Source organism: Acipenser ruthenus, chromosome 49, assembly GCF_902713425.1.
Source record: "Acipenser ruthenus chromosome 49, fAciRut3.2 maternal haplotype, whole genome shotgun sequence".
In the NCBI taxonomy this organism is placed as follows: Eukaryota; Metazoa; Chordata; class Actinopteri; order Acipenseriformes; family Acipenseridae; genus Acipenser; species Acipenser ruthenus.
In genome coordinates this window covers 3,501,266-3,528,681 of record NC_081237.1, presented here as the reverse complement: position 1 = coordinate 3,528,681, position 27,416 = coordinate 3,501,266, and the positions used below count along the sequence as shown (strand labels likewise).

Below are 27,416 nucleotides of genomic sequence, written 5' to 3'. Positions count from 1 at the left end.
TAAAAAAAAAAAAAATAGTATAGTGCATAGTCTATAATAAATGAAAATGGATTATTATAATAATGTATTTAATGTATTAATCAACAGGACTGGCACATGTCCAGTAATAAACACAGTTGTACTGACAATATAGTTAATGTACACAGCGCCTCCCTGTGGCAAAGCCGTTCATAAATAAAAGTTGAACCCAGGTCCCGACTGTCCCCTCACTTCCGGTACCAGATCCTCATCCTCTTCTCGCGCTTGATCTTCTTCTGGAGCTGAAGGGTGCCATACAGAAGAGCCTCCGCTGTTGGGGGGCAGCCTAGACAGCGAGACAGACAGACAGTCAGTGTCTGGAACACTTGCCACTCCAGTTACAAAAAAATGGTTGTTAATCTCTGGTAACTGGCAAGCAAAATGATTACAAAGTTCACAAAGGACATGTTCAGTGTTTTCATCGACTTGTCCACAGGGCATGAACACTTGCGCACCGTTCTGACATGGACTTTGTTACAAGGAGTGCTCCTAATGCATTCCTGGCCCAGCCTGTAGCATGCCCAGATGAACCCAGCACAGAGACCCCAGTCACGCTTACCTGGAACGTAGATGTCCACTGGCACGATGCGGTCACAGCCTCGCACCACAGAGTAGGAGTAATGGTAGTAACCGCCACCATTGGCACAGCTAAGGGCAGCAGAACACAGAACACAACCGAGATCAATTCCAATTACAGCAGCATTGTGCGCTGAAATTACAATTACAAGGATATTCTGTTCAATTGCAATTACAGTTACAATCATGAAGCAGTAATTCCAATTATACTAAAAAGTAACATAACTACACATCAACATGTTTACCCTATTTATTCTAAATAACCAATCAAGTATCACAGGTTCAAATACAGAACCTGGGGTGCCAAGATTCAACTACAATTACATTGTAATTGCAATTAATTACAAAATACAATCAGAAATTGCATTCCCTGTTTGAATAAATAAATAAAGTTTGTACCTTCCCATGGAAATCACATAGCGAGGCTCAGGCATCTGGTCATACACCTACAGAAAACCAAGACCACCACAACAACACTGATGTGAGAGCAATGTTCATGAGGGAAGACGCTTCTCAAAGACCAGAGGGCACTGACAGAAGTTAAATGCAAAATCTAATTCAACTAAAACAGCGTTTACACCTGATATAAAACTTTAAACAAGCATGATTCAGGTGGAACGGAGTACAGGTAGAACTAACCAGTCCACTGGAAAATCCATTGCTTTCTCATACGCTACCCAATACATTGCATGTTTCCTGGTTTCTACGTTAGGAAAGGGAATCCCAGAAGCCCTCAGTGACGTACCTTCCTCAGGGCGGGGGCCATCTTGTTGGTGAGGGTCCCTGCGACGATCATGACGTCAGATTGGCGGGGGCTGGCTCGGAACACCACGCCAAAGCGGTCCATGTCATAGCGCGGAGCGGCCATGTGCATCATCTCCACCGCGCAGCACGCCAGCCCGAAGGTCATGGGCCACAGCGAGCTCTGCAGAGACACACACAGGCCTGCTACCTTGCTCTGCTTACCCTTGATCCTTTGAGCACTGTTCCAGGATCAGACACTGGCACTAACCTCATTACTCCTCTATTCACACTCACAATGCAGTGAGCAGCAATCACATGGCGTCAATGCATTCTGAATTATTAAGCTTGTGTGGACGGGTCTTCGGTAAACTGATTAAATGACCAGGAATTTAAGCAATCAGGCCCCTGCAAAATCCCTCTTATCAGCTCTTGATAGTAAGGTCTCTGTAGGTCATGAACTGGTAAATCATTAAGGAGGAGCCTGTCTGGTGTTTGACCTATCCTTACTGAGCGCTTACCCTGCGGGCCCAGTTGACGAGGTCATCGAGCTTGGTGATGACGTACTCTCCTTTGCTGCTCGGCAGGGACGGATTCTTAGCAGCCACGGCTGTGCTCTTCTGTCTGGCAGGAACCAGGCTGGGAGGACGGCACATGCACTCATTAACATTCTGCTACTGGATATGCACCGTTTCATTAGAAATACCTTCCTCTAAACAGAACAAAAAGCAGAACCCTGCTCAAACTGGGCAAAGTGACATTTCACCCCGACACACAATGTATTAACTTACAGTGTAAGAGCCTGTCCTGGCCTGCTGAAAACAGCAGACCTAAACACAGCGAGAGGGCACAGCCCTGGTTAGACACTTTCTTGTTTTCTTTACCTGTTGCCATTGTCAGTGACTGAGCTCTGACTGAGGGTCCGAGTCTGGATTGCGAGTGCTGTGCTGGGCCTGCGAGCGCAAAAACACCAATTAAAAAACCCACACAAGGAGCTGCTCATCTCCAACGACTTCACAACGTTTAACCACACATTGGTATTGGACACCATCCATTTACAGAAAAAGAACTTACAACTACCGTGTTCCTTCAAATTTAACATATTAAGATGCAGCCCAAATTTCCCACCCACAATTTGAGGAAAAAAATAAAATATCAAATAAATCTGCATTTACTAAGATACAATATGGAGGCAGTTTGCGGTCGTCTGCTGTCACACAGAGCATTACAGTTAAGTGCTGCTTCTCATTTCCAGCCGTGATTACTCACACCTGTTTTTTCTCTCAATTTTCTGAACTGTGGTATTGCTTGGTATGTCGAAAAATACGGGGGTCTGATCAGCATTTCCAATCTGTCCAAGCTGGTACTGTTTCTTAGAAATGTAAATACTTCTCTTCGAATTCCTCAGGAAGCTAATGACGCCTCTTTGAAAATGGATGCCTGTATGTCGTGGATGATTCGAGATCGGGCAGTAACGTTTTGTTCGTCTTTTCTCGGCAGTCAGTCGCATTGCTGTTTGTGTATTCGGGAAGTCACGTATTCTGTTGGTGATTTTAATTCACGCATCACTACTGTACTCGAATTTAAAACACAGGCTCTTTTTGGGAAGAAAAAAATAGTTTAAAAAGTGTGTCAAATTCAAAGGAATACGATGGAGTTTACTCCAACAAACCATAAGCGATCTTAATCCCTTTACCATGCGCTTTCTGTAGTAATGTAATGTTTAAGACTAGTTCCATCCATTCCATGAATTAGAAACACTATTGGCTGGTTTCACAGACACCGATTAGCACTAGTATTGAGCTGCTTTACCTAAAATAACATTAGTTAGTCCAAGATTAGTGATGATCATGGTCTGTGAAACCAGCCATGAAAGTGCATGGTCAAATATACTGGAAATGAGCAGGAAAAAAAGAAATACATAATCTGTTTTTTTTTCTAATAGAATTTACTTGCAAAGTACACTCCCCTCCAAGCTTTATATTCAGGTTTTCATTTTTCTTACCTTAGAGACAAGGCACCAAACCTAGCCAAGCGGGGAACTGAAATGAAAAAGAAGAGAGATTTAGGATTTCCTGGAGAATTACTTTGGGTCTTAGGTTGCAGAGAGAGCGAACTCATAAGTCTTTCACCTCTGTGTGAAATAAGATTGGTTATCTTCCAGGGACGTCCCACAACTGATCTCAACCAACAGTCTCTGCTAAAGAGAAGCAGGTTGCATACAATACTTCCAGTGGAAGTAACAGGATACATTTTCCCTCATGCTAGCCCCTTTCACACTGGCATGCTCTGCCCGGGTCGGAACCTACCCGGATCAGGACCCGGTGTCATGCGGGTCGGCTACGTGATCTCACATTGCTTTTAGTAAAGCAGGGCTGACCTGGGTGACAGACGCAAGTACACAACCCGCGTATCAATGCCCCGGAAGCAGCTTGTTAGAGAAGCTTCCATTCAAGCTTCTCTGGATTGAACCGATGGACCAAATGTTGATTAGAGCGAATGTTTCTTCATCCCTGCTGCAATCTGGCTCATGCTGTGCCACAAGCAACAAAACTAGGCTAAACAGAACAAACAAAAACGTTCCTTGCGGAAGTGAAACCTTCACGCAGGTGTGGCTGTTTGTCATTTCATAGGCTTCGAATGGCTGTCATGCATTTTGTCTCACTCAACCCGGGTCAAGGTACGACCCAGGTACGTGGTTTCACACTAAGAGGGATTGTAACCCGGGTAGCCAGAACCCGGGTAGGAGTGCCAGTGTGAAAGGGGCTTAAGGGAATGACTTCAATGCTTTAGGGTTTTTGATCAACTGCAGCTTTAAACTCAAGCAACACATGAGTAAATTGAACTCAAGGTTGTTGTTTTTTTATGCAACTAGTGACTAAACTGATTTGCAGGACTGCAGTGCTCTCTCTTGCAGAGATGTGACGGGAAGCTCTCATGATGCCTGAAACTCACCAGCTAGTTATCCTTCACCAAATTCACAAGCATGAAGAAAAAAAGATGTAATTGACCCTGTCACTGAAATAAGAATGGCACAGAACATGTGACTTAACAAAATGGAAATCAATATAATTATATCTTTATTTTTATATAGCGCCTTTCATAGTGTTCCACCATCACAAAGCACTTTACAGAGGTAGGCTGTGGACTGTGCATTATATGCAGAGTCACTTACAATAGCACATTGATTTAACATCTCATCCGCAGGATGGAGCACAAGGAGGTTAAGTGACTTGCTCAGGGTCACACAGTGAGAGTTAGTGGCAGAGGAGGGATTTGAACTGGTGACCTTCTGGTGACAAGCCCTGGACTTTAACCACTGGACGACAGTTGCATTTAGATAACGTCAACATACTTGTTTCTAAACTGTCATCTCATTTGTCTCCTACAGACAGACATCAGTATGCATACAACTGTGTAGCAGGTTTAGCTACACGCCTGTCGAAACGAACTCAGAAGTTGTGTTGTTACGTCACCTCCTGTTGTGTAAGTTGTATATCTGTGTTTATCGGGGGCACTGTTTCAACTGTACCGTGCTATGTTTCATAAGCCATGCATGTATAATATTATCCAAGACATTTGACAGCACACGCACATTTATATTCGCACTGCGGTGTTTACCCGAACCCCAGGCCTCACTGTTGTGTAACCCCCAGATTCTAACCAGACCTCATTCACGTACTGTGCAAGGTCAGAGACAACGTTATATACTTTCATGAAATAAAACAGAAATTGCGCTGCCTCAAAGAAGAAAAAAATACTCAAATTCCATAACATGTATTAAATAGGCACCATTGGGAGTTGTATGTCTTATCGACTGACATTTGAAAGCAAATAGCATCGCATTCGGCTCATAACTTACCCACCAGCGCCGCCATCTTGGTAAGGGAATGGAAAAGCTTCCTGGAAGTGTGTCACATACAACACAGTCCTCCTTTTTTGTTCCTAAAGAAAGATCCGAAAAGATGCCAAGAACAAACGCTTAACCGTCTTAAAATTAAAATAAACTTAATTCCCCAATATCCAAACAACAATATGACTATTTTAAAAATATATAATATTCACATAAGAAAAAAAATCACTCCGTCCCTGGGTGGGCTTGAACCACCAACCTTTCGGTTAACAGCCGAACGCGCTAACCGATTGCGCCACAGAGACTCATGGTTATATTCTCTTAGAAAAGAGTAGATGCTGGTTGTAAATAGCATGCTGTACGTGTAAATACGTATTGCACAGTTATTTTCAGTACTGGTCGGCGTAATATGTTGACGCGTTCTGTTTTTTATTGTACAGTAAACAGTACGTGGCAATACTGATGTATTAACGGTTTTATATTTTGTATATAATTTGAACGCAAAAATATGTAGTTTGACAACATTCTTTTGAACATGTGCATACTTATTCATGTGCCGAAATAGCTCAGTTGGGAGAGCGTTAGACTGAAGATCTAAAGGTCCCTGGTTCGATCCCGGGTTTCGGCAATTTTGTCTAAATACGGATTTTACTGTAACATTTTACGAGAATATCTTTGCTAAAACTTTCTTTATTTTAGAAATAAATCAAATATGGAGTATGTTCCATGCCAAAATTAAGAATAAATACATACAGGAATAAATAAATAAATAAATACATGAATAAATAGATATCCATTTATTTCCATGTTTATCTATTTATTTCAATATTTATTTAATTATTCATTTATTTATTTCACTTTTGCCACTTGCTTTTTATATTTCACTCTGTTCATTTACATATCGGCTACGACAGTTCCTTTTCTGCTTTTCTATTTACATTTCGATGCGGCGATAGCTATTTCTTTATACATTTCACTGTGGGCACAATCGATGTCGTTCTGACACATTTTCTCAGTTATACTGCGAGTTACAGATATTCTGTCGAATATTTTATTGAGCCGACTGAAATGTCCAACGTTTGTGTCCCTGTTCGCCACTCCCACTTCATTCACTTTGGATCCCGCAGTGTTGTGTAAGAATATAGCAGATAGGAACTTTAGAAACTGGGAGATGAGGTCCGGTATGAAGGCTTTTTTATTTTTATTTTAACTTATATCGTAAAATTATCAAAACACAATACACACACACACAAATGCCCCCTTCCCCCACTAACACGGAGCTTAACATTACAATTTTACACGGTTATATATATATATTTATTTAGGAGACGCCTTTATCCAAGGTGACTTACAGAGACTAGGGTGTGTGAACTATGCATCAGCTGCAGAGTCACTTACAACTACGTCTCACCCGAAACTAGAGCACAAGGCGGTTAAGTGACTTACTTAGGGTCACACAATGAGTCAGTGGGACGGGAACCGGGGACCTCCTGATTACAAGCCCTTTTCTTTAACCACTGGACCACACAACCTCCACATAAATGTATATATATATATATATATATATATATATATATATATATATATATATATATATATATATATATATATATATATATATATATATATATCGTAGTTCTGAGACACAGAGTTTGCATCAATTTGATTCTCAAATATTTCAATTTTGCTGCAAATTATTTCAAATTAAGTAGCGAGACACTACCAACATGTATTTCTCAACAAAAAAAAATTACAACACAATTTTAGTCAAACTAGTTCAAATTTCACTGCCAACAATCAACTAATTGGGTTAGCAAGTGGAGAGATGGAGTCCTGCCAGCCTGCAGTCCTAACTGGGGCTGATTGAAACGGATTTGATCTTGGGCAAAACTTACCACTAGTAACTGCAACCCACCTTAGCCTTACACTCTGCACAACTGAATCAAAGTGGGGTACTGTTATCTGTGACACAGGAAGTGAATGGGGCAAACCAAACAAACAAAAGCTTACAGTTTTGTGTCAGGGTAATAGGACAATAAACAATCTAACAATATAACAGGGCCGTTACTTTAAAACAAACAATCTCACATCATAATGTTTGCAATTACATTTATTACAAAAATAATGAATTAAGAAAAAAAAAACAGAAGCCCAAACCCACATATACTTGCATATTTACATCCCTTACTTGAACCCACCCTTTAAGACAGGTAGGGGGCGTCTTGATTTTAAAAACAGAAATATTTATAATAAACTATTTACAAAAGCATGAAGCACCATTACTCCCTGAAGTAAAATGTGCAGAGCTCGGATTTGATGTCATTCGCTGCCAGTCGGGCAGGGTCATTTGGAGCCCAGTTTACTTCAGTTCAGTAGAGCTCAGCACTTGGAACCTGGGCTTAGCTGATTAATCATATTCAAATCTTGGCTCACAGTCCAGAGATAGAGCTCTCTCATTACTGGTCGGCACACACACTCAATAAAAATACCTATGCATCTAAAATAACAGCGGAGGCTGGTGAAGTGCTGGTTACCCTGCGAGTGAATTAAACACAGCGTTTCTTTAATAGAGCAGTCAAGTACAATGTATGGAAAACAAAACACGTTGAAATGAAAGCAGAGAAACCCGCGGGATTGCTGTCTACACCAAGCTGTGGATCAGCTTTTCAACGTGAGTTTGATTCACCCAGTTGTCCCGTCGTTGGGTTTGAATGAACACAAGACAGATTCTTAAAAAAGATCCAGAAAAAAAAATTACTCAGCACTGTTGAATACAAAAGTAGTTAACAGTCAATCATATGTATTTCATTCCTCCCGTTAAGGCTTACAGATAGAAAATATTTCCACCATACTCAAATTAGTTTGATATTCAGCAGTTAAAAATGAAGCTAAATGTCATAAGGGCTTGAGAGAAGTACTTCTCAAACACTGCATGCTAACATTATGTCAACACTATTTATTGTAACAGTAGGCTGTGGAGCTCTGCGCAGTAACATTGCGACTACACAACACACAATTAAAACAGAGACCAGAAAATATGATCCAATTAAGGCTGTAGATCCGCGTTCATTGATTCAACGTTTAAAGCTATGTCGTTTACTGTCTACACTGTACATTTTCAATAGCAAAAGTAGACTTGATTTAGTATTCCTAGTCATCTTTATATTTTCTATTTCAAATTTTACATTGAAGTTCACGTTTCCTATTACAGTGTTTTACAATCATGATACTATAAATATTTATTTTTTTCTCTTCGTAAAAAACCTGCCGCCAACTGCACCAGCTTTGTTTAATGATGAAATATTGTGAAATATCTATTTTTACACTGTGAAGTGCTGTTAATGCATGAAAAAAAAATACAGCACAGATGAGCAGTACGTCCGTTTCAGTGGCTCATTCGAGATGGACTTTTCAGTGACAGAACGAGGTAAATGAAATGAACTGTACTAACCAACGTTGTGCAGTCTGAAGAAAAACAGACGTGTATTAGTGGTTTCAGGGTTTAATTTGTATCATTACTGGATGTAATAATTGCTGTTGCTATGGAATACTAAAACAGGACGACCACGTGCATCATGCATGTTTTATATTTCGGTTATTGAAGCTTTGCACCCACAAGCTGCAAATGTTTTTTAAAAGCCAGTCAGTAATAATGTAAAGGCAGAGGATACACCATGAACAGCAATGGAGTTCTGTATTTAATCCATGAGCACGACCTAACATGTTCATACAGCAACAGTATGCACAGAAGAATGATAAGTGATTCTTCAGATAAATGCTAAATAATGCTCAGGATGATTGGATAAGCAGTTCTTTAGATAGATGCTAAAAATGTGATATACAGACGGGCGTCTGTACAGACAGACAGACACCGCCCTGTATCTCCAGAATCAAAAATGAACAAATTGTGCTAAATAATGCTAATACCAAGTTTCATGACAATGGGGTAATCGCCTTTTCAGATACGTTGAGAAATCTGTCAAGTGTGACATACGTACAACCGTCTCCCCATCGCGGGGGATGAAATATACAACAAATATCTGAAATACAACCGCAGGGCACTGCTGCTGGGTTCTGTCTCGTTTAACACTCCTCTCTCAAACACGACTGTATTGTGTGTGTATTTAGAGTTGCACTCTTGGCTGCACTCCAAAGTCATTTTCCAGTAGGATTCTGGGAAGGTTTAGGGCTCCTTAATGGCTGTTCATACATTTACACAAACCAACAGATTGAAAGGTGGAATAAAAAGTCTACAGCTAACCAGGGGTGTAGAATTCTGGTAAGATCAATACAATTTGAATGAGACCCCCTCCTCCGTTATTAGGAATGAATACTTTGACACAATAATCCCAGGTGTCAGGACAGGGTCCCTTGTGCATGAAGGATGTTGCTCGGTCTTTCTCTCCTCAGTCAACGGCCCAAGCAGATATGCCAATAAGAGAATGGCACTCCATGTAAACGCCTCCGTTCCCTGCGGTGCGACTAGTGTTGCTGGACGCCAAGCGATCGGGTCTTCATCTTGACCTCCTTCTCGATCTGTCTGTTGAATTCTTCGATTTCCCTGAAACGGAGGACAGCAGCATGACAAGCCAGAGCCATTTCGTTTTATTTAACCCACCCTCGAGTCCTGTTCACAAAACCAACATCCATTTTCCTACCTTATTAGCTTTATGAACATATTACTGGTCCCCTTTTTATTGTTCTGAGAACCTTCAGTTGCCCAAGCTTTTTAAAATCTTTCTCTTAATAATACAGTTTTTCAACCCAAGATCTACTGTGAATGTTACACAATGCTCCCTGTTGAAAAGTGTTTTCTGTTTGATCCGTTTCCTTACCGTTCACTGAAGACCGGGCCCTTCATATACTTCTCCTCGGCCTTCTCCAGCGAGATATTGTCAACAGCAGCGATGGCTCCGATCACAGCCTGAGAAAGGGAGACAGCTCATAATAACAACACTGCTGTGCAGGTTGAGAGACGGCTCACAGCAACAACAAAACAAAGCCTTATTTAGATGGCTGTCAGAAACGCGATTATCTCTGGGGGTGTTTCAGTTCAATCAGTAAACAAGCCTACAGCACTGCTCCCTCATATCCAGGCCCACCTCTGGCAGGAGCACGTCCAGTATGAAGCGGATGCGGTCCAGCTCCACTGACAGCTGTGTGTTCTGCACGCTCTCGCAGACGGACTGCAGGTAGTTCACCAGAACCTCCAGCTGGGCATCGTCCTCCAGGTAGGTGTCCACCCACTTGAGGAAGCGGCTGCGATGGAGGAACTCCGCCAGCCAGCGCGACGCCTTCCTGCCCGCGATGATCGCCTGCAGGCGGGGAGGAGACAGAGAGCACCCGTCAATAAAGCTCACGCAGCCACAATACAGTCACATGAAGGCTGTGAGTCATTTCAAACTGGAACAAAAACAAAGCATCCCCAGGAATATATGAATACAAGACTGAGCTCGCTGATAGAGAATGGTTTGGAAGCATGCGTAGCGTTGGCCTGCTTTGCTCTGCTTTAGCATGGCTTCGCTGTTTATGATGCAAGCGATACTCACAAGCCCATAAAACAGACTTAGCAATGGACCTGCAAGAATGACCGAACGCTGTGATCTACAGAAAACAAAATCGCGAGTGAGCCAAGTGGGGTTTAACTTTCATCGCTCTTTGTCTGCACCGTCTTCATTATTTTGCTTTGTTCATTTTCTAATAATGATTTTGTTTCCGTATGGGACCTGCAGACAAAACTCCTTAACAGAACTTGCTTAACTGCCTGGGTCAGCTGCTCACACTATTCATTTAATGATATGCTTGTATCATTCTCAATCTGTAATAATAGTTGATGTGGCTTCAGATTACACTAAATGTTGCCAGAAAGCAATGGTGGAATTTTATTTACAATTTTACTGGACGAAACCAGGAATAGAACTTACCTGAGAAAACCACAGTACAAAACAGTGTACCAAATAATAAGACCAGAACTCAAAGTGTGCTATCTTTATACAACGTAACCCTAAAAAAAGACACAAGACCTCAACCAATCAGGCAATGTGAACACAATCAGCATGCAGCATTTATATAAATTGTGCAAAGACAAAGTCACTTCCTCAAAGGGTTTCTGAGAGAAGAGGCTTTATCCCCTAACGTGGATACCAGCCAGGACAGAGCCGATTATCGCTAGTCCTATACAGTTAAAATGGTTTAATTCACAATATTACTCTCTCAGCTCTCTCAAAGTGCAGTCTCCTGGAACCAGGATTCAAGCCACCGCTCCTGAAAAGTGGCTTTCCCTCAGCTTTTGCACAGACAGCGGTGAGGGGAAGGCACAGATTACATAGCTACGTTGTCCCTGGGATCCTTTAAGACTTCCCCTGCTTGGTAAATTCTCTCCTGCTCCTACGTCCTCTATGGGCTCTGGTTCCGGCTCACCTGCAGGTGCTTCTCCACGCCGCGGGCCTTCACGATGTACTGCACCAGCTTCTCGTTGGCCTTGTCCCGGGCCGCGCGCGAGCGGTCGGGCAGCAGCTTCTTGGAGGGGGCTCGACGGCAGTGGGGGCCGCCAGTCTGGCAGTCCAAGTTGTCCTCCTCCAGCATCAGCAGGTTACTGGGGAACGTCATTCTGGAGGGGCCCTGGAGGAACTCCCTTCGGACTGGGTAGCCTGGAGCAAGCACACAGCAAAAGAACTCCATCACAGGGAAGGGCAGAAGGATTCTCCGCTGGCGAGAGCAATACCAGCCCACCTAACAGCTGAAGCCACCTCTAGGGGTGCAATCCGCAAGCCATTTCCTAATCGGATATCCGCTAGGTATCATCAGAAAATTGATGCACTGAGAACAGTACTGTTCAAAAATTGTGCACACCATTTACAACAGCCTTCAAATACAACTGAAAGCATGCATGTGCAGAACAGGATTATACAAACAGGTGCATTAATTGCATCACAATGACGGAGTTGGTTGCTAAGCGCAGGATTTTAATGTCAGTTATTGTTGGCTACAGTGTGACTACTTGTATACAATGCAAGTACATTAACAAGTGCATTCAAGTAAAACCCTATTTTTTTAAATTCTAAATGCATTTCCAGTTTCACATGATATTTACTGCAGATACAATGTTGTAGATTGAAAGTTGTTGTGGATTCCTAGGACCTAAATCCCTTCCTATGCTGCACTCAGACCATGTGACCAACCGCACAGGAACTCATTCCATACCAAGCAGCAGCAGGTCATGTGTTACAGAAATGATTGACAAAACTCAACCTCTGTCCCCAAACAATAAAATGACTCACTGATATCGTCCACACAGTATTCCGCAAGAGAGCCAGAGAAGGAACCACAAGCTGTTTAAAAAAGAAATAATCAAAAAGAAACATCGGTACAGGAATCAAAACATGCTTTTTACATCTCATTTCATTCTAGAGTCAACTGATCGAAGCAGTGTCAGATCTAAACACTGTCACTGTTTCAATATCAAAATAGGACTAAACCTGGTATTTAACTTTAAAGTCAAAACTACACTAAAGAGAGTCCCACACACACATACAAGTTTATCGTATCATCTTAGTCACAAATATTTTTAAGATGTCAAATTGCATGTAAGTAAATACATGCACATTAAACATTATCGGACATTATGAAACCTGTGCAGTAAACAGCATTATGATAATACTTTATATTATTTGCAAATGTCTTTTTAATATCACTAGCAAACAGGTGTGATTAATCAATGAAATCGACTGCAGATCGGCTGATTAATCGATCAATAGAAAACGTCAGGATTAAACCCTCTAGTTTAAATTCAGAGACAGCACACAGCAGGTGAAGCCTGCAATTAAAAGACAAGCCCACCTATTCGAATGCTGTAGTCGTCAATCAACGCCACACACCAGTCAATGGCACGGTGATAGGTTTCTCGAGCAGTTGTCTAAAGACAGAAAGATTTTTTTTTTCTTTATATTAATATAATTAAGGTCAAAGGCTACTACAGAGGCTGCTGAACAGAACGTAAAATAAACAGCTTTCAGAAAACAAACTGGAGAGTCAGCGCAGGACACAAAGTATTCCTGTCGGTTGTAGCCGAGTTAAATCAGCACTACAGGTACGATCTAGCACAGCCTCCTCGCTCCAAACAATCTGCTGCTTACTTTTTAAACGCAGTTAGAATTTTAGACCTGAATAGGCACGTTTTCTTTGTTTTGGCTCTGTACCAATAAAATGAATTATTGGATGGGACAAATAACATGACAACGAACATGCTGCATATATTGCCTTTATTAAAGTATGCCAGATGCCCTTGGGTAACCGAGTTTTGGAACTGTTTCTAATTGATTTCCACATCTGCATAACTTGGCAAAGCTTTGCCTTAACACTTCCAACCAATTCAGTGGGTGCAGAACATGCAGTCTCAATGTATGGGCAAGTCCACACCAGACAGAGAATGTCGGCAGCAACTGCTGGGGATGTTGCATGCTTGCCTTTAACAAATGACAGCACTCTGTTTTAGTAAGGAAGCAAGTACAACTATTGTGTCGTTACTTCCTGGTACCCAATCACTTCCTGTACTGTAGATCACCGCCACGTGTAACCTAGAGCACAGGAAGTGATCAGGCAGGAACAGATCCTGATAGGTCAGAAGATTGCTTTAGAAAAACGTTTCAGATCAGCTGCTTGTTGATATTAGTTAACTATGGCAGGATCCTGTAATGTCGTGGTAGCTCCAAGGTAAACCAGATAGTAAACAAGAGTGGCTTGTGCTTGGATTAAGCATGCAAAACAGCATGCTGCAGTCCTAGGGTTGTTTCACTGGCTTCATGTAGCGATCCCATTGTCTTGGAGAACAGAGTATGTGTGCTGAGCCAACCACAGATAAACAAGGAGAACACTGTGCAAAAACAGATAGAAGAAATAAATGCACTTACTATATACTGCTCCCTCTCTTCACAATCAAAAGGTTTCAGGGTTCTTAAAGACACACACATGCTGAAAAAAAAGACCACAACAAACCATATAACTCAGAACAATAAAGGGGGATCCTATATTTTCGAATGCTCCCAGTTCAGAGTTGTGGGTCAGCTCACACCCCCTTTCACAGTTACACCCTTACCCCTTTCGAAACTTGTTCTTGTCCAACAGTAAATCGTCAACGAAGATAATGCTTGCCTTCTTATTCTTGTGGTTCACACTTTTTACCTTGTTGATGACAGGGAAGCAAAAGTCATCAAAACAGCGATGCATTCAGTGCGAAGTAGAGCAAGACTGTACTGGTGAACCAACTAGCAATAATAACAAACGAGTCTATCTGCGCAGTACCTGCTTAATGATCACAAATCGAAAGGGGACTCACCAGCGCTGGCCAGAAGGGGTACTTCTTGAATTTACACCACACACACATTCCTTCTGTTATGGAACACGGCTCTGTGGACAGACAGACCCCGTTACAGGCGGCTCTTTTTCAGATGGATCCTGTTATTTATGTATCGCCTTTGTATTCTTCTAACCCACTTTCTCTTCAAACCCCTTCCCTCACTTCTAACCACTATGCCACGTTGCCTCCCTCCCAGTCCCTTAGCTCTAACCACTATGCCACATTGCCTCCCTCCCAGTCCCTTAGCTCTAACCACTATGCCAGAATGCCTCCCTCCCAGTCCCTCACTTCTGACCACTATGCCACATTGCCTCCCTCCCAGTCACTTAGCTCTAACCACTATGTCACACTGCCTCCTAGTCCTAACCGTAAGGCCACAATATTTTCATAAACCTGCACAATCACGGACCACAGAAGAAATCATAAAAAGCTAAAACAGGAAGCTGTGTTTAGATCTGCCGCTGCTGAGATACTTCCGATAAGACGGTCACAAACCAGCAAGCCCATTCTCAGTATCTACCCCTTCTGTGAGCCCCAGTGTGTAGGGGTCCGATCCTCACCCCTGTCCTTCATGAAGCTGGGCAGCTCCAGCTCATCCTCCTCCTCGTCCTCCTGCAGCGAGCTGTCCAGCGTGGACTCGTTCAGTAAACTCATCTCTATGGACAGGTCCGAGGACAGCGAGCCCCTCCCTGCCAACACCACACAATGGCACATTATACATGTGTACAGCACACAACATATTTGTTTAAATGTAAAGTGTGAAATGCAAACTACAGAGATGTCTTGATTACTGGGCGAAGTCAGGAGCCATTTATTCAAGCTGGCCATCAGCCAACATAAATGAAAGTGGAAGCTACTTGTTCTTTGCCATACTTCTTTCACCTGTGACCAACTTGAAAAACATCTGCGTACAGACGGCAAAACAATAAGCCTTCCACAGATGTAAAGCACGTGCGCGACTCAGCATTCACAGCCACACTGCTGCCGTACCATTTTCTTCCAGATCGAACTGCGGCAGCTCAAACGTGACCGTGCTGCGTGGCGGCTCCTCTGTGTGGTCTGCTTCCTTCTGCAGTGCTTGTGGGTTGAGGGTCCACCCCTGTCCTCTCTCGTTGTTTACAGCCAGGTCCGGGGAGCTCCTGTTCCATCTCCGTGGATTTACCACTGGGGGCTGCTCCAGAGCCACGCCCACACAGCCACGGTCCTTCTCTAGCCCCCCACGTTGTCCCTTCAAACCAGCAGCGGTCAGCTGACCCGTCTCCTGTCTCCTCCTGCTTCTTCTGGGGGCTTGCCCTTGTTCACACTTGGACTGCAGGTGCTGTAGACAAAACAGTGTCAGCCTGGTGCTTTCAAACACCCATTTCTATTACAAAGAACAAGCGCTATAATGCCTATTTTTTAATTTAGTAAGGGGCAAGAAACCATGCTATAACCCTTAGCGGTCCATTTATTCAGCACGTCAGGTCCAATTTATTTTCACACGCGCACTTTACTTTAGATGTGCTGTTTTGTTTTGTTTTTTCCCACAGTAAAACAGGTTTAAAAGGCACTGCATATCAACAGGACACTCGGTACTGCATCTCCAGCCCCGCCCCACCCCTTGTTCGCTGTATTTTTCACATACCTCTTCATAGTCGTGCATACCGATAAATCATCTCCTGATCACTCGTTTTATCACCAAACTCCTCAATAATGCGATCCAAGTCATTATTTTATTACTATAACATCTAAAAAAAGCTCTGGATGTGGAAGCAGCTATCTTGTTTGTTTATGTCCGTGTTATCTCTGTGGTGCCGGGGCTATCTGTATTCATGAGATAGGAGCTTCTCTCGGCTCCTATCGGTCTCACTCGGCCATTGAATAGTTTTCTCTGCTTTTTCCGGAGAAAAATCGACTAGAGACCTGTTTTTTACGTCTTTTTGATGATGTTATTATTTATTTCTTAGCAGTGGACAGGGTCCGACATAGGACCGCAAAGGGATAAATCATACTGTTATTACACCTGCTTCACATTTTCATATCACTCACAACCACAAACTGACAGCCTTGGGAAACAATTCGACATTGTCTTTATGTTCACCGATGTTGGCCAGGTGTAAATATTCCCTCAGTAACCAGACTGCTTGTTGATTATTCCATATACAGGGTGGTTAGAAAGTAGGTTTACCACATCAACGCACCATATCATTGATGTGGTAAATTTACTTTCTAATCCCCCTGTATATTGCATCTGTAACCATATGTCTATTTTTTCAAAGAGGTGAAAATTCCACACACACGTACCAACTCACCATTACAAATAAGACAAGAAGATGGTCGGTTTCACTCCTACCTTTGGACCACAACACTCCCACGAAAGTTTCCGTAAGTGTCTAGACGGTGGCCTTCCCACTTTCCTCTTGGGCGTTCCCTGCGGAGATTTCCCAGGGCTCCCAATCCCACTGCATCCCAAATCTGTTCTCAAGAGGCTGTCTGGCGTGGAACTGCGAATGGGAGGGTGAAAACCTGGAGTCCGCTCCAGTTCTATTCCTCCAGAGTCTGTCAGGGGAGAGCCAAGCAAACAGTTCCTCTTGCTGTTCTGGTTCTTCGACGATACGGCTTTTATTCTTGGTGAACATGGGCTTAGTGTCTCCAGAGGGGACTGGGCAACGTCTTTGGAGTCTGGCTCTCTCCTGCCCCTCGGAATCCCGCTTTCCTCTTTCAAACTACTTGTGGTTTTTAGTTCTGTTGTAGAGTCATTGGGGCCCTTGAACTTTTTCGGCCTGCCCCTCTTTCTTGGTGTCACAGCTTCACAGTGCTGTAGAGTGCCACTCCCACCAGGGGGCAGTGCTGGGGGACATTTGCCCCTCGGAATCCCTCTTTCCTCTTTCAAACTGCTTGTGGTTTTTAGTTCTGTTGTAGAGTCATTGGGGCCCTTGACCTTCTTCGGCCTCCCCCTTTTTCCTGGTGTCACGGCTTCACAGTCCTGTAGAGTGCCACTCCCACCAGGGGGTAGTGCTGGAGGACATCTCCTGCCCCTCTTAATCCCTCTTTCCACTTTCAAACTACTTGTGGTTTTTAGTTCTGTTGTCGAGTCATTGGAAGCCTCGACCTTCTTCAGCTTCCCCCTCTTCCCTGGTGTCACGGCTTCACAGTGCTGTAGAGTGCCACTCCCACCAGGGGGCAGTGCTGGGGGTGTGCCCTCTGTTTTGATGTCACAATCCGGTTTTAAGGGGCCGGTACCCGTTTGTTGTTTTGGTCTTCCTCTTTTTCTCTTCCCAGGGCTGATCGGAGAGGGGCAGGAAGCGTTTTCGGATAAAACATTCAGCGCTAGGCGGAGAGCTTTCCTGTACAGCAACTCTTTTACAGGGTCAGGTTGGATGGCTTCCAGTTTTTGATCTGGAACACAAATAAAAAGCCAACATTTTACATTCATCTTATATAAAACTTCTCAATATGATGCAGGGCTGCTGTGGGCAGTCAGGACGGCACTTCTTTCTAATCTGTGCTCCAATTCTACTGCTTGTTTTCACTGTTCAGGAAAAAAGAAAAAAAACGTAAAAGTAGCACTGCATGAATATTCATATCTTGCTGGGAATGACTAAATTAAAAAAAAACATTAACCACAGGTTTTGTATTTCCATGTTAGAGGTTTTTGGAGAGGTTAGCGGCATAGTAACAGAAGTTAATGTGAAACAAAAAGAGTCTAGATTTGTTGCTTGACTTGTGAACTGAACCGTAGTGTGAATGATCGATTTACAGGTTTCATTTCCAGGTTTAATATCTCACAAGACTATGCGAAAATGAAATAAGTGTACCATCTGTTCTTATTCATCATATTTAAACAAAACAGGAATTGACGAATTTCAGCCACCTTCTAGAAAAGAAAGCCTCTGTGTCATCAATACAATCCAGAACATTTAGCACTGGTATTTACATGTACTGGATCCATTATTTGTCAGGTTTTGTCAAACGAAGCTGGTAAACCTGCAAAATTGAGATTTAAACAAAAGAAACAGGAACTTTGCCATCAGCAACTTTCAATGCGTGGAAATGACAACCTTGCTTGATTAACTGGTAGTGGTAGCGAAGATTCAACCCCAGGGATCTCATCAAGTGAGTTATAGAAAAACTTTACTTTCTACATCTACAAATCTGTTTAAAAATGCTGTTGTGAAAAAATGCGTGGCAATGCGTCTCTAGTGTTCCCTGTTTTCATACATACCAGTCCTGTGGCTCTCACTGGGGAAACCCCAAAACTCTTCGTCGCTGTCATCTTCGTTAGTAAATATGTTTAAAACATGCTGCCGATTGGAATCCAAGTCTGTAAAGCCAGAAGCATGAGAAGAGTGACACCCCCATTCTAACCAGCATGCTGTGCATTCACCCCCATTCTAACCAGCATGCTGTGCATTCACCCCCATTCTAACCAGCATGCGAGTGCATTCACCCCCATTCTAACCAGCATGCGAGTGCATTCACCCCCATTCTAACCAGCATGCTGTGCATTCACCCCCATTCTAACCAGCATGCTGTGCATTCACCCCCATTCTAACCAGCATGCTGTGCATTCACCCCCATTCTAACCAGCATGCGAGTGCATTCACCCCCATTCTAACCGGCATGTGAGTGCATTCACCCCCATTCTAACCGGCATGCTGTGCATTCACCCCCATTCTAACCGGCATGTGAGTGCATTCACCCCCATTCTAACCGGCATGTGAGTGCATTCACCCCCATTCTAACCGGCATGCTGTGCATTCACCCCCATTCTAACCGGCATGCGAGTGCATTCACCCCCATTCTAACCGGCATGCGAGTGCATTCACCCCCATTCTAACCGGCATGCGAGTGCATTCACCCCCATTCTAACCAGCATGCGAGTGCATTCACCCCCATTCTAACCAGCATGCGAGTGCATTCACCCCCATTCTAACCAGCATGCGAGTGCATTCACCCCCATTCTAACCGGCATGCGAGTGCATTCACCCCCATTCTAACCGGCATGCGAGTGCATTCACCCCCATTCTAACCAGCATGCGAGTGCATTCACCCCCATTCTAACCAGCATGCTGTGCATTCACCCCCATTCTAACCAGCATGCTGTGCATTCACCCCCATTCTAACCAGCATGCGAGTGCATTCACCCCCATTCTAACCAGCATGCGAGTGCATTCACCCCCATTCTAACCAGCATGCGAGTGCATTCACCCCCATTCTAACCAGCATGTGAGTGCATTCACCCCCATTCTAACCAGCATGTGAGTGCATTCACCCCCATTCTAACCAGCATGCGAGTGCATTCACGCCCATTCTAACCAGCATGTGAGTGCATTCACCCCGTCACGGCTGTCAATGAAACAGTTGATCACTATTGGGGTGGGAATGTCAAATAATAAGATATTCGAGTATACCAAGAATAAGTTTTGAATACCCGAATACTCCTCTATTTACTAAAAACAGTGACAGGTCCTCAGAATGTATCAGCAGCAACCACACATAGGGACGCATAGATAAATACATCAACAGTAACAGCAAAGAAACATCTAAGGCGTCTAATGTATTGGATGAAAAAAAATATTTAAACTAGAAGTAAGAAATAAGAATACACAGCAGAGGGGTTTAAATTATAAAAAGGACCTTCAAAAGTTTCAACTGCATTTTTAACACCCTTAAAAACACACAACACGACTGCTTACTAACAAAGCACAACAACATACGTTAACATCTATGCTATAAAATACAACATAAAAACAACATGTACTCTACCCGTACTTGCTGATTCCATAATATAATAATCTAAAGAAAATCCGGAATCAAGCTGATATCAGCAGCAGACCCATAACAGCAGAACTCAAACAACAAGGCTTAACATTGCACGGGGAGTTTGCACTCAAAATCCAAAGTTAACTTTGAACAAACAAGAAACTAAAAAAAAAAAAAATGAAACGCCTTTTCTTTCCTGCCCGAGACGCATCACACCACTCACCACAGCGGACAGTACTTTCTTCCAAAGTAGCAGATGGGTGCTTGCATTTTAGATGACTGAGCATTTAAGTCGTTGATTTATGACACAAAATACTTTGCAGGGATTACACTGCACGGTGGTCTTGTTTTTCTAAATACTTCCATGCGTTGCTTTTTTAAAACTTTTTTTTTTTTTAAGATGCCATTTTACTGCTCATGTACTCTCTTAGCCAATAGCAGAGCTAGGTAATAAAGAGCCCCGCCTCCCTGTCAGTGAGGTGGCAATTGTAGTGGCTGATCACTTTCAACTTCCTCCTCTTTAGAAGTTGTGTAGTTGGCTCATTTTTCCATTTATTTTAGAAATGAACGAGTATTCAAAACTCGATCAAAGTACGAGTAGTAATTTTATTTAGGATACTTGATGACTCGAATATTCTGACTCACCCCTAATCACTATATGACCTGTATCCACGGTATACATGTAAAAATGTAAGTTTGGCACACAGACAGATCAACAGACAAGGCGTCCCTATTAGGGATGAGTCGGTATAGCGGTTTTGTGGTTTAGGTACAGTATTGACACCATTGCTTTTGCGCTACACTGCAAGTATTGTCATTTCAATATCCAGTTAAAGCTGTGTTTGTGTTTCTATGAACATCTTGAAGTAAGCCTTCATGTTATAACGTGCATATACCATGATATTAAGGTTACCATGGGATTATTGTATTTGTACAGTTATCATACCGTGGACATTTTAGCCCGACCCACTCTAGTCCCTACAGACACCCAGATTCTGATTCTAAACAAGAACAATACAAAGATGACTGATACTTCAGAACAGTGCCGAGTTCCTCTTTAGAACCTGCTCAGTTTAATTAAAGTACAGGGTTGGAAGAAAGACCTGGACTGGAATCCAGGTCTCCTGGGTCTCGATCATTCCAATAGAAGCCAGTACCTCGGATGTATTGGGAAGCTCACCTGGAGCAGATTAATAGAGAGTTCATGATTCTACTCACCAAGCTGTCGGGAGATGTCTTCAATATTTTGTTGGGAGAGTGGGGCTGTGTCAGCCTGATTTATCAACACCCTGGCAAAACAAAGGTTACCTCTCATCCGTCATTCATGAGATCTGTTTCTTGACAAAACAGTCCAGTCCCGCCCCCCCCCCCACCCACACTCTAGGAGGGCTCCTATACTTGCTGAAGACAGACACTTCAACCTTAACCTAAATCCAAATATTCTAGAGGAAAATACCACAATCCAGGGATGAACGATACAAAAAAAATGCACCTTTAAATGAACCTTTCTATTAGAAATTACCAAAAAAAATAGGATATAAATGATAAGTTTATCTTTGTATTGCTACACTGATAGCCACATTCAGAAATAAGTGTTGGCGCTCACTAACCATACTGAGAAAACACACTGAAGTGGGCACTAACACTCAATAGGTTGTTTCTGAGCATGCCTGTAAATCACTTAGAAACATGGAATAGTTACCGCTTTTCCTTGCAAAATATTTCCACCTCAATATTATCTTTGCTGGTTTTGGAGCGGACAGCAGCTCGTTGCAAAATCTAGAGAGAGAACAAAAAAATAAGCACTTAGGACTTGAATCTATGAATCCATGACTCCATGAGAAAAGCAGACCAGTCCATTCGTTCAGGAGATGATCCAATCGGTATCAGTTCAAACGAAAAGGAGAACTAACAAACAGAATATGTGTGATTATACTCTACACTGCTGCATCTGTAATCCCATTCTGTAGCAATAAAGAACGTACAGAAAATCTGCTTTGAATGGATTGAGCAAGGCTTAGTCTCAGCACTTAGGATTCTCCAGACAAGCTCAAAGCCAGGTAAAGGTAGATTGAGAAAAATGGTAACTTTATATTGGTACAGCAGAACCACTCAGAAGGACTGAGAGCCCCTTTAATTAGTAAGGGGAATGTAAACAAAGCAATCAAAATGACATCTGAAGCTTCAAGGTTTAAAACTACACACCCTACAAAATCACCTATTTTAGAAAGTGTAATTTCATCCTGAGCTTTTATATTTCTCCAAACCACCCACCTGCACATCAATTTAAAGCAGACTCCCACCCCAGGGATGGGAATAGGACTCCTATTGCACAGCAGCTTCACCCATTCCAGGTTTTACTATGTGCTTGATTAGACACAGTGCAAAGGTAGCAAGCTCAGGTGTGTCTTATTAAAATCATAGTAAAAGCAGGAATGGATCAAACTGCTATGCAATGGGAGTCTGATTTCCAGCCCTGCACCCACCTTTAAACTTTGCTAAAGATAAAGGGCTAATCTACTCACCTTCGCTGGCCAAAGGCGCCCTTCCCACAGGCACAAGACGTAGGTCGGATCTGCCATCCCCGTCCCTCATGTGGACCTGCTGCGGTGCCAGTTCCAACGGGAGACTGCCAAGGAGAACTGCCAGCTGCACAAGACAGACAAGAAACCTTCAGCGACACGGAAGTCTGCAAACCTACCCAACAGATTAATCACTTTGTGTAAATGGTTGTTCAACGTTTCTTTAAACAAATCGCATGTGTTTTCAACAGAAAACTAGACTATATAGTCAGAATTACATTTTACTTTTGCATTTTCAAATCTGACACAAGGTATCCAACTTTGATAGTTTACAATGTATCAGTGTACTAGATTATTAAAATCAGGCACGATTCACATAAACAGTTTTTGGTTAAATGCTCAGTAAAATACTGTTCTGTTTAGAGTTTTTACATACAGTGCCTTGCGAAAGTATTCGGCCCCCTTGAACTTTGCGACCTTTTGCCACATTTCAGGCTTCAAACATAAAGATATGAAACTGTAATTTTTTGTGAAGAATCAACAACAAGTGGGACACGAAATTTATTGGATATTTCAAACTTTTTTAACAAATAAAAAACTGAAAAATTGGGCGTGCAAAATTATTCAGCCCCTTTATTTTCAGTGCAGCAAACTCTCTCCAGAAGTTCAATGAGGATCTCTGAATGATCCAATGTTGACCTAAATGACTAATGATGATAAATAGAATCCACCTGTGTGTAATCAAGTCTCCGTATAAATGCACCTGCACTGTGATAGTCTCAGAGGTCCGTTTAAAGCGCAGAGAGCATCATGAAGAACAAGGAACACACCTGGCAGGTCCGAGATACTGTTGTGGAGAAGTTTAAAGCCGGATTTGGATACAAAAAGATTTCCCAAGCTTTAAACATCCCAAGGAGCACTGTGCAAGCGATAATATTGAAATGGAAGGAGTATCAGACCACTGCAAATCTACCAAGACCTGGCCGTCCCTCTAAACTTTCAGCTCATACAAGGAGAAGACTGATCAGAGATGCAGCCAAGAGGCCCATGATCACTCTGGATGAACTGCAGAGATCTACAGCTGAGGTGGGAGACACTGTCCATAGGACAACAATCAGTCGTATACTGCACAAATCTGGCCTTTATGGAAGAGTGGCAAGAAGAAAGCCATTTCTTAAAGATATCCATAAAAAGTGTCGTTTACAGTTTGCCACAAGCCACCTGGGAGACACACCAAACATGTGGAAGAAGGTGCTCTGGTCAGATGAAACCAAAATCGAACTTTTTGGCAACAATGCAAAATGTTATGTTTGGCGTAAAAGCAACACAGCTCATCACCCTGAACACACCATCCCCACTGTCAAACATGGTGGTGGCAGCATCATGGTTTGGGCCTGCTTTTCTTCAGCAGGGACAGGGAAGATGGTTAAAATTGATGGGAAGATGGATGGAGCCAAATACAGGACCATTCTGGAAGAAAACCTGATGGAGTCTGCAAAAGACCTGAGACTGGGACGGAGATTTGTCTTCCAGCAAGACAATGATCCAAAACATAAAGCAAAATCTACAATGGAATGGTTCACAAATAAACCTTTCCAGGTGTTAGAATGGCCAAGTCAAAGTCCAGACCTGAATCCAATCGAGAATCTGTGGAAAGAACTGAAAACTGCTGTTCACAAATGCTCTCCATCCAACCTCACTGAGCTCGAGCTGTTTTGCAAGGAGGAATGGGCAAAAATTTCAGTCTCTCGATGTGCAAAACTGATAGAGACATACCCCAAGCGACTTACAGCTGTAATCGCAGCAAAAGGTGGCACTACAAAGTATTAACTTAAGGGGCTGAATAATTTTGCACGCCCAATTTTTCAGTTTTTTATTTGTTAAAAAAGTTTGAAATATCCAATAAATTTCGTTCCACTTCATGATTGTGTCCCACTTGTTGTTGATTCTTCACAAAAAATTACAGTTTCATATCTTTATGTTTGAAGCCTGAAATGTGGCAAAAGGTCGCAAAGTTCAAGGGGGTCGAATACTTTCGCAAGGCACTGTACATATAACTAATATTTAAACTAATTACATGAATAAATATTACCACATACAATTATAGAACTACTTTTGTTTTTAAGTTAATATAAATATGTGCTTACACATTTATACAAAGGGTATTAAAATACATTTTAAAACATCACAGCAGCTCTTTCAAGAACATTTTTTATTAATTTTCAACAAATAAAAGTACAAATGACTATACTTAAAAAAGGGACTAGTCAACCCTGCTTCAATATCGGTAAAGCTATATTCAAATGTACAATTTCATTATAATAAAATACAGAATTCATTTAGCTTACCCTGGGTAGGTACTGAGTATCTTTTCTGAGAGTCCAGTCGGTCAAACTCCTGTAAAGGGGGATATTAGCTAAAGTATCACAGGTTCAAACAAAATCTTTGCTAAATCTCGGTCTCAGACACACCAGGGCTGGCGATGGAGAGTGTACATACAATCATATGCTGAGAAGCGTCATTTTTACATCACCCAAAAAGTTTAGCCAAGATTGACCTTAAATTAAATCTTACATACAAGTTTGATTTTGCGGGTGTACATTAATGATCTGCGTGTTTTAATGTCAATTTGCGGGTCACTTGGGTGGTTTGTAATGTGAAGATGTTTTTTTTTTTTAATCTTATCATGGCAGACCCAAATTACTTCAGGGTGCACAGTAATAGATACAGTATGAGAACTCAGGCGCTATTGCCGACTGACGAGCGTTTCTGATCTCAAAATGGAAACGTTAAAACGCGAAAGGATTTTGTTGCGTTAAAGCATTCTAATAAATCCCCATTGATCACGGTATGATTACTGTGTGCCCTTACTGCGTGTTTTGTAAATCGACTGCCTTTTTAATCCGACACGCCCGCGTCGTTTCTCGGACTCCAGTCGGCTTGTTTGCTGGACACTCTACTTACCTGTCCAGTTATTTTGATAACTGACAATAAACAAACAACGTTATTACCACGTCATCGAAAACCTGTAAATACCTCGAAAGTTTGTTTTCAAACTCCGGCCCCTTGATAATAACAACAACGATCTCATGTATCTAATAACCGTCCTTCAATAATATAATACACACACCCCGGGGAAGCTGGAGGGCTCGCCTTTTTGCCCCTGCAGACCAGGGCTCAGGTGTGTGCTTGTATTTGTGATGATCGCGTATGCATCACAACGTGGCGGAGGATTTCAACACTTTTAGGAGTTATTTTTGAATCCCCCCAAATTCCCTCAAGTGTGCCCTAATTTGAGTCTGAGCCCCACGACTCCTGTCCGTTATATCACCTATTTTCACTTCGGACTCTAACAGTGCAACACACGCCCGGAACAAACACAGTGACTGCGCCACTCACAGCTACAAACATAAACAGCAGAGACACAGATAACTACAGAACACAAAATACATTTAAAAAACAACACATGCATAATGTATACAATCGTTGTTTTCATATACTGTTCTAATAATCCTAGCTCTTGTCCAAATTTGGGACGAGAACTCTATTTTGCAAATTTAACACCCAGATAAGAAAAAAAAAAAAAACAGACTGAATTTTGGCTCGATTAACTGGCCCTGAAGTTTGAACTGCATTGCACAGAACAATTATGGACGATGTCTTGCTTTTTCATTCTAATTCTTTACAAAACAGGTTCTGTGCAAAGTTTACAGCGCAATGTTGAACCCGCACGCCTCTGAACCTCACTCTCACCTTCCACATTAGTATCCCCGCCTTATTTACTTCACGATCACGAACATCTTCCACACACTTCTTCCGGTATTGTCGTTTTTGGGAGAAAATAACGCGAGACTTTTCGGTACTGGAAGGTCGTGCGTGCCATCGGGCGTCTCCCCTCGCCTCGCTCGGTATTATGGGAACTGTAGTTTATTTTTTTGGTTTTGAATGTGTGGATCAAAATGACTCTGTAAGAGGTCGTGACCGTATAACTTCATTCTGATTCAATCAGACGTATATTAAAAAAATAATAATTTGTGCATGATTAGCGACACAAATATGATTACAACGTGATTATCGATATTGTGATTTTAAAAATGTCTTAGTATTTATACAATAGTAAACGATAAAACATCTATAATTACATATTTACATTATTATTATTATTATTATTATTATTATTATTATTATTATTATTATTATTAACTAGTACATGTGTAAAGCCCTTACCACACACTGACAAACTGCACTGATTAAACTAGGTTGACTTTGTGAAGTTCTGATTCCATCTCATCTACTATCATTTCATGAATGAGCTTCAAAGATTGAGTATTTCTACAATATGCTGTAGTTAACAAAAAGTCACTTTGTGCTTCTTCATCAAGACTGCTGTGCTATATTGAACCCATTGTGCTGTCATTGCTGATTACAGTGGTGAGTGCTGATGCACAGGTCCCAGGACTCTGGAATTCCTTGGGCTCCAGGGTTTCCCTCTTCCTCGAGAACATTTTGGATAATGACTAATCTGATCTAAATTATTATAATGACATTTCATATCAATGCAGTTGAAATAAAATCACATTGGTTCATTTAAAAATTGTATTATTTG

At 42.2% G+C, this 27,416-nt stretch overlaps 2 protein-coding genes and 2 non-coding genes across 6 annotated transcripts; 1 reads left to right on the top strand and 3 right to left on the bottom strand.

Annotated features, from left to right (window-relative positions):
- Window positions 1-51: 51 nt before the first annotated feature.
- On the bottom strand, window positions 52-5,318 carry LOC117401389 (NADH dehydrogenase [ubiquinone] iron-sulfur protein 7, mitochondrial). The gene is made up of 8 exons (XM_034002042.3): window positions 5,198-5,318; window positions 3,341-3,377; window positions 2,220-2,288; window positions 1,857-1,974; window positions 1,340-1,519; window positions 994-1,040; window positions 578-666; window positions 52-304 (listed from the first exon to the last, which is right to left on the bottom strand). The coding sequence occupies exons 1-8, from the start codon at window positions 5,211-5,213 to the stop codon at window positions 207-209; spliced, it is 654 nt and encodes a 217-aa protein (XP_033857933.3). The 5' UTR covers window positions 5,214-5,318; the 3' UTR covers window positions 52-206.
- A 101-nt stretch (window positions 5,319-5,419) lies between these two features.
- On the bottom strand, window positions 5,420-5,493 carry trnan-guu (transfer RNA asparagine (anticodon GUU)). Its single transcript has one exon. It is a non-coding gene; the product is annotated as a tRNA-Asn (tRNA).
- A 250-nt stretch (window positions 5,494-5,743) lies between these two features.
- On the top strand, window positions 5,744-5,816 carry trnaf-gaa (transfer RNA phenylalanine (anticodon GAA)). Its single transcript has one exon. It is a non-coding gene; the product is annotated as a tRNA-Phe (tRNA).
- A 549-nt stretch (window positions 5,817-6,365) lies between these two features.
- LOC117401265 (PWWP domain-containing DNA repair factor 3A-like) lies at window positions 6,366-26,695 on the bottom strand. 3 transcript variants are annotated; one of them, XM_059014802.1, is made up of 18 exons: window positions 26,564-26,695; window positions 25,159-25,207; window positions 22,814-22,937; window positions 21,991-22,067; window positions 21,507-21,577; window positions 18,748-18,846; window positions 16,876-17,921; window positions 15,534-15,861; window positions 15,104-15,232; window positions 14,523-14,593; window positions 14,283-14,368; window positions 14,098-14,158; window positions 13,028-13,103; window positions 12,469-12,519; window positions 11,609-11,838; window positions 10,291-10,503; window positions 10,024-10,112; window positions 6,366-9,749 (listed from the first exon to the last, which is right to left on the bottom strand). In XM_059014802.1, exons 3-18 carry the CDS (start codon window positions 22,868-22,870, stop codon window positions 9,671-9,673), a joined length of 2,763 nt encoding a protein of 920 aa, XP_058870785.1. In that variant the 5' UTR covers window positions 22,871-22,937; window positions 25,159-25,207; window positions 26,564-26,695; the 3' UTR covers window positions 6,366-9,670. The 3 variants fall into 3 exon arrangements, with proteins under 3 accessions (XP_058870785.1, XP_058870786.1, XP_058870787.1); XM_059014803.1 differs by lacking the exon at window positions 26,564-26,695 and adding an exon at window positions 25,941-26,556; XM_059014804.1 differs by lacking the exon at window positions 18,748-18,846.
- Window positions 26,696-27,416: the final 721 nt, after the last annotated feature.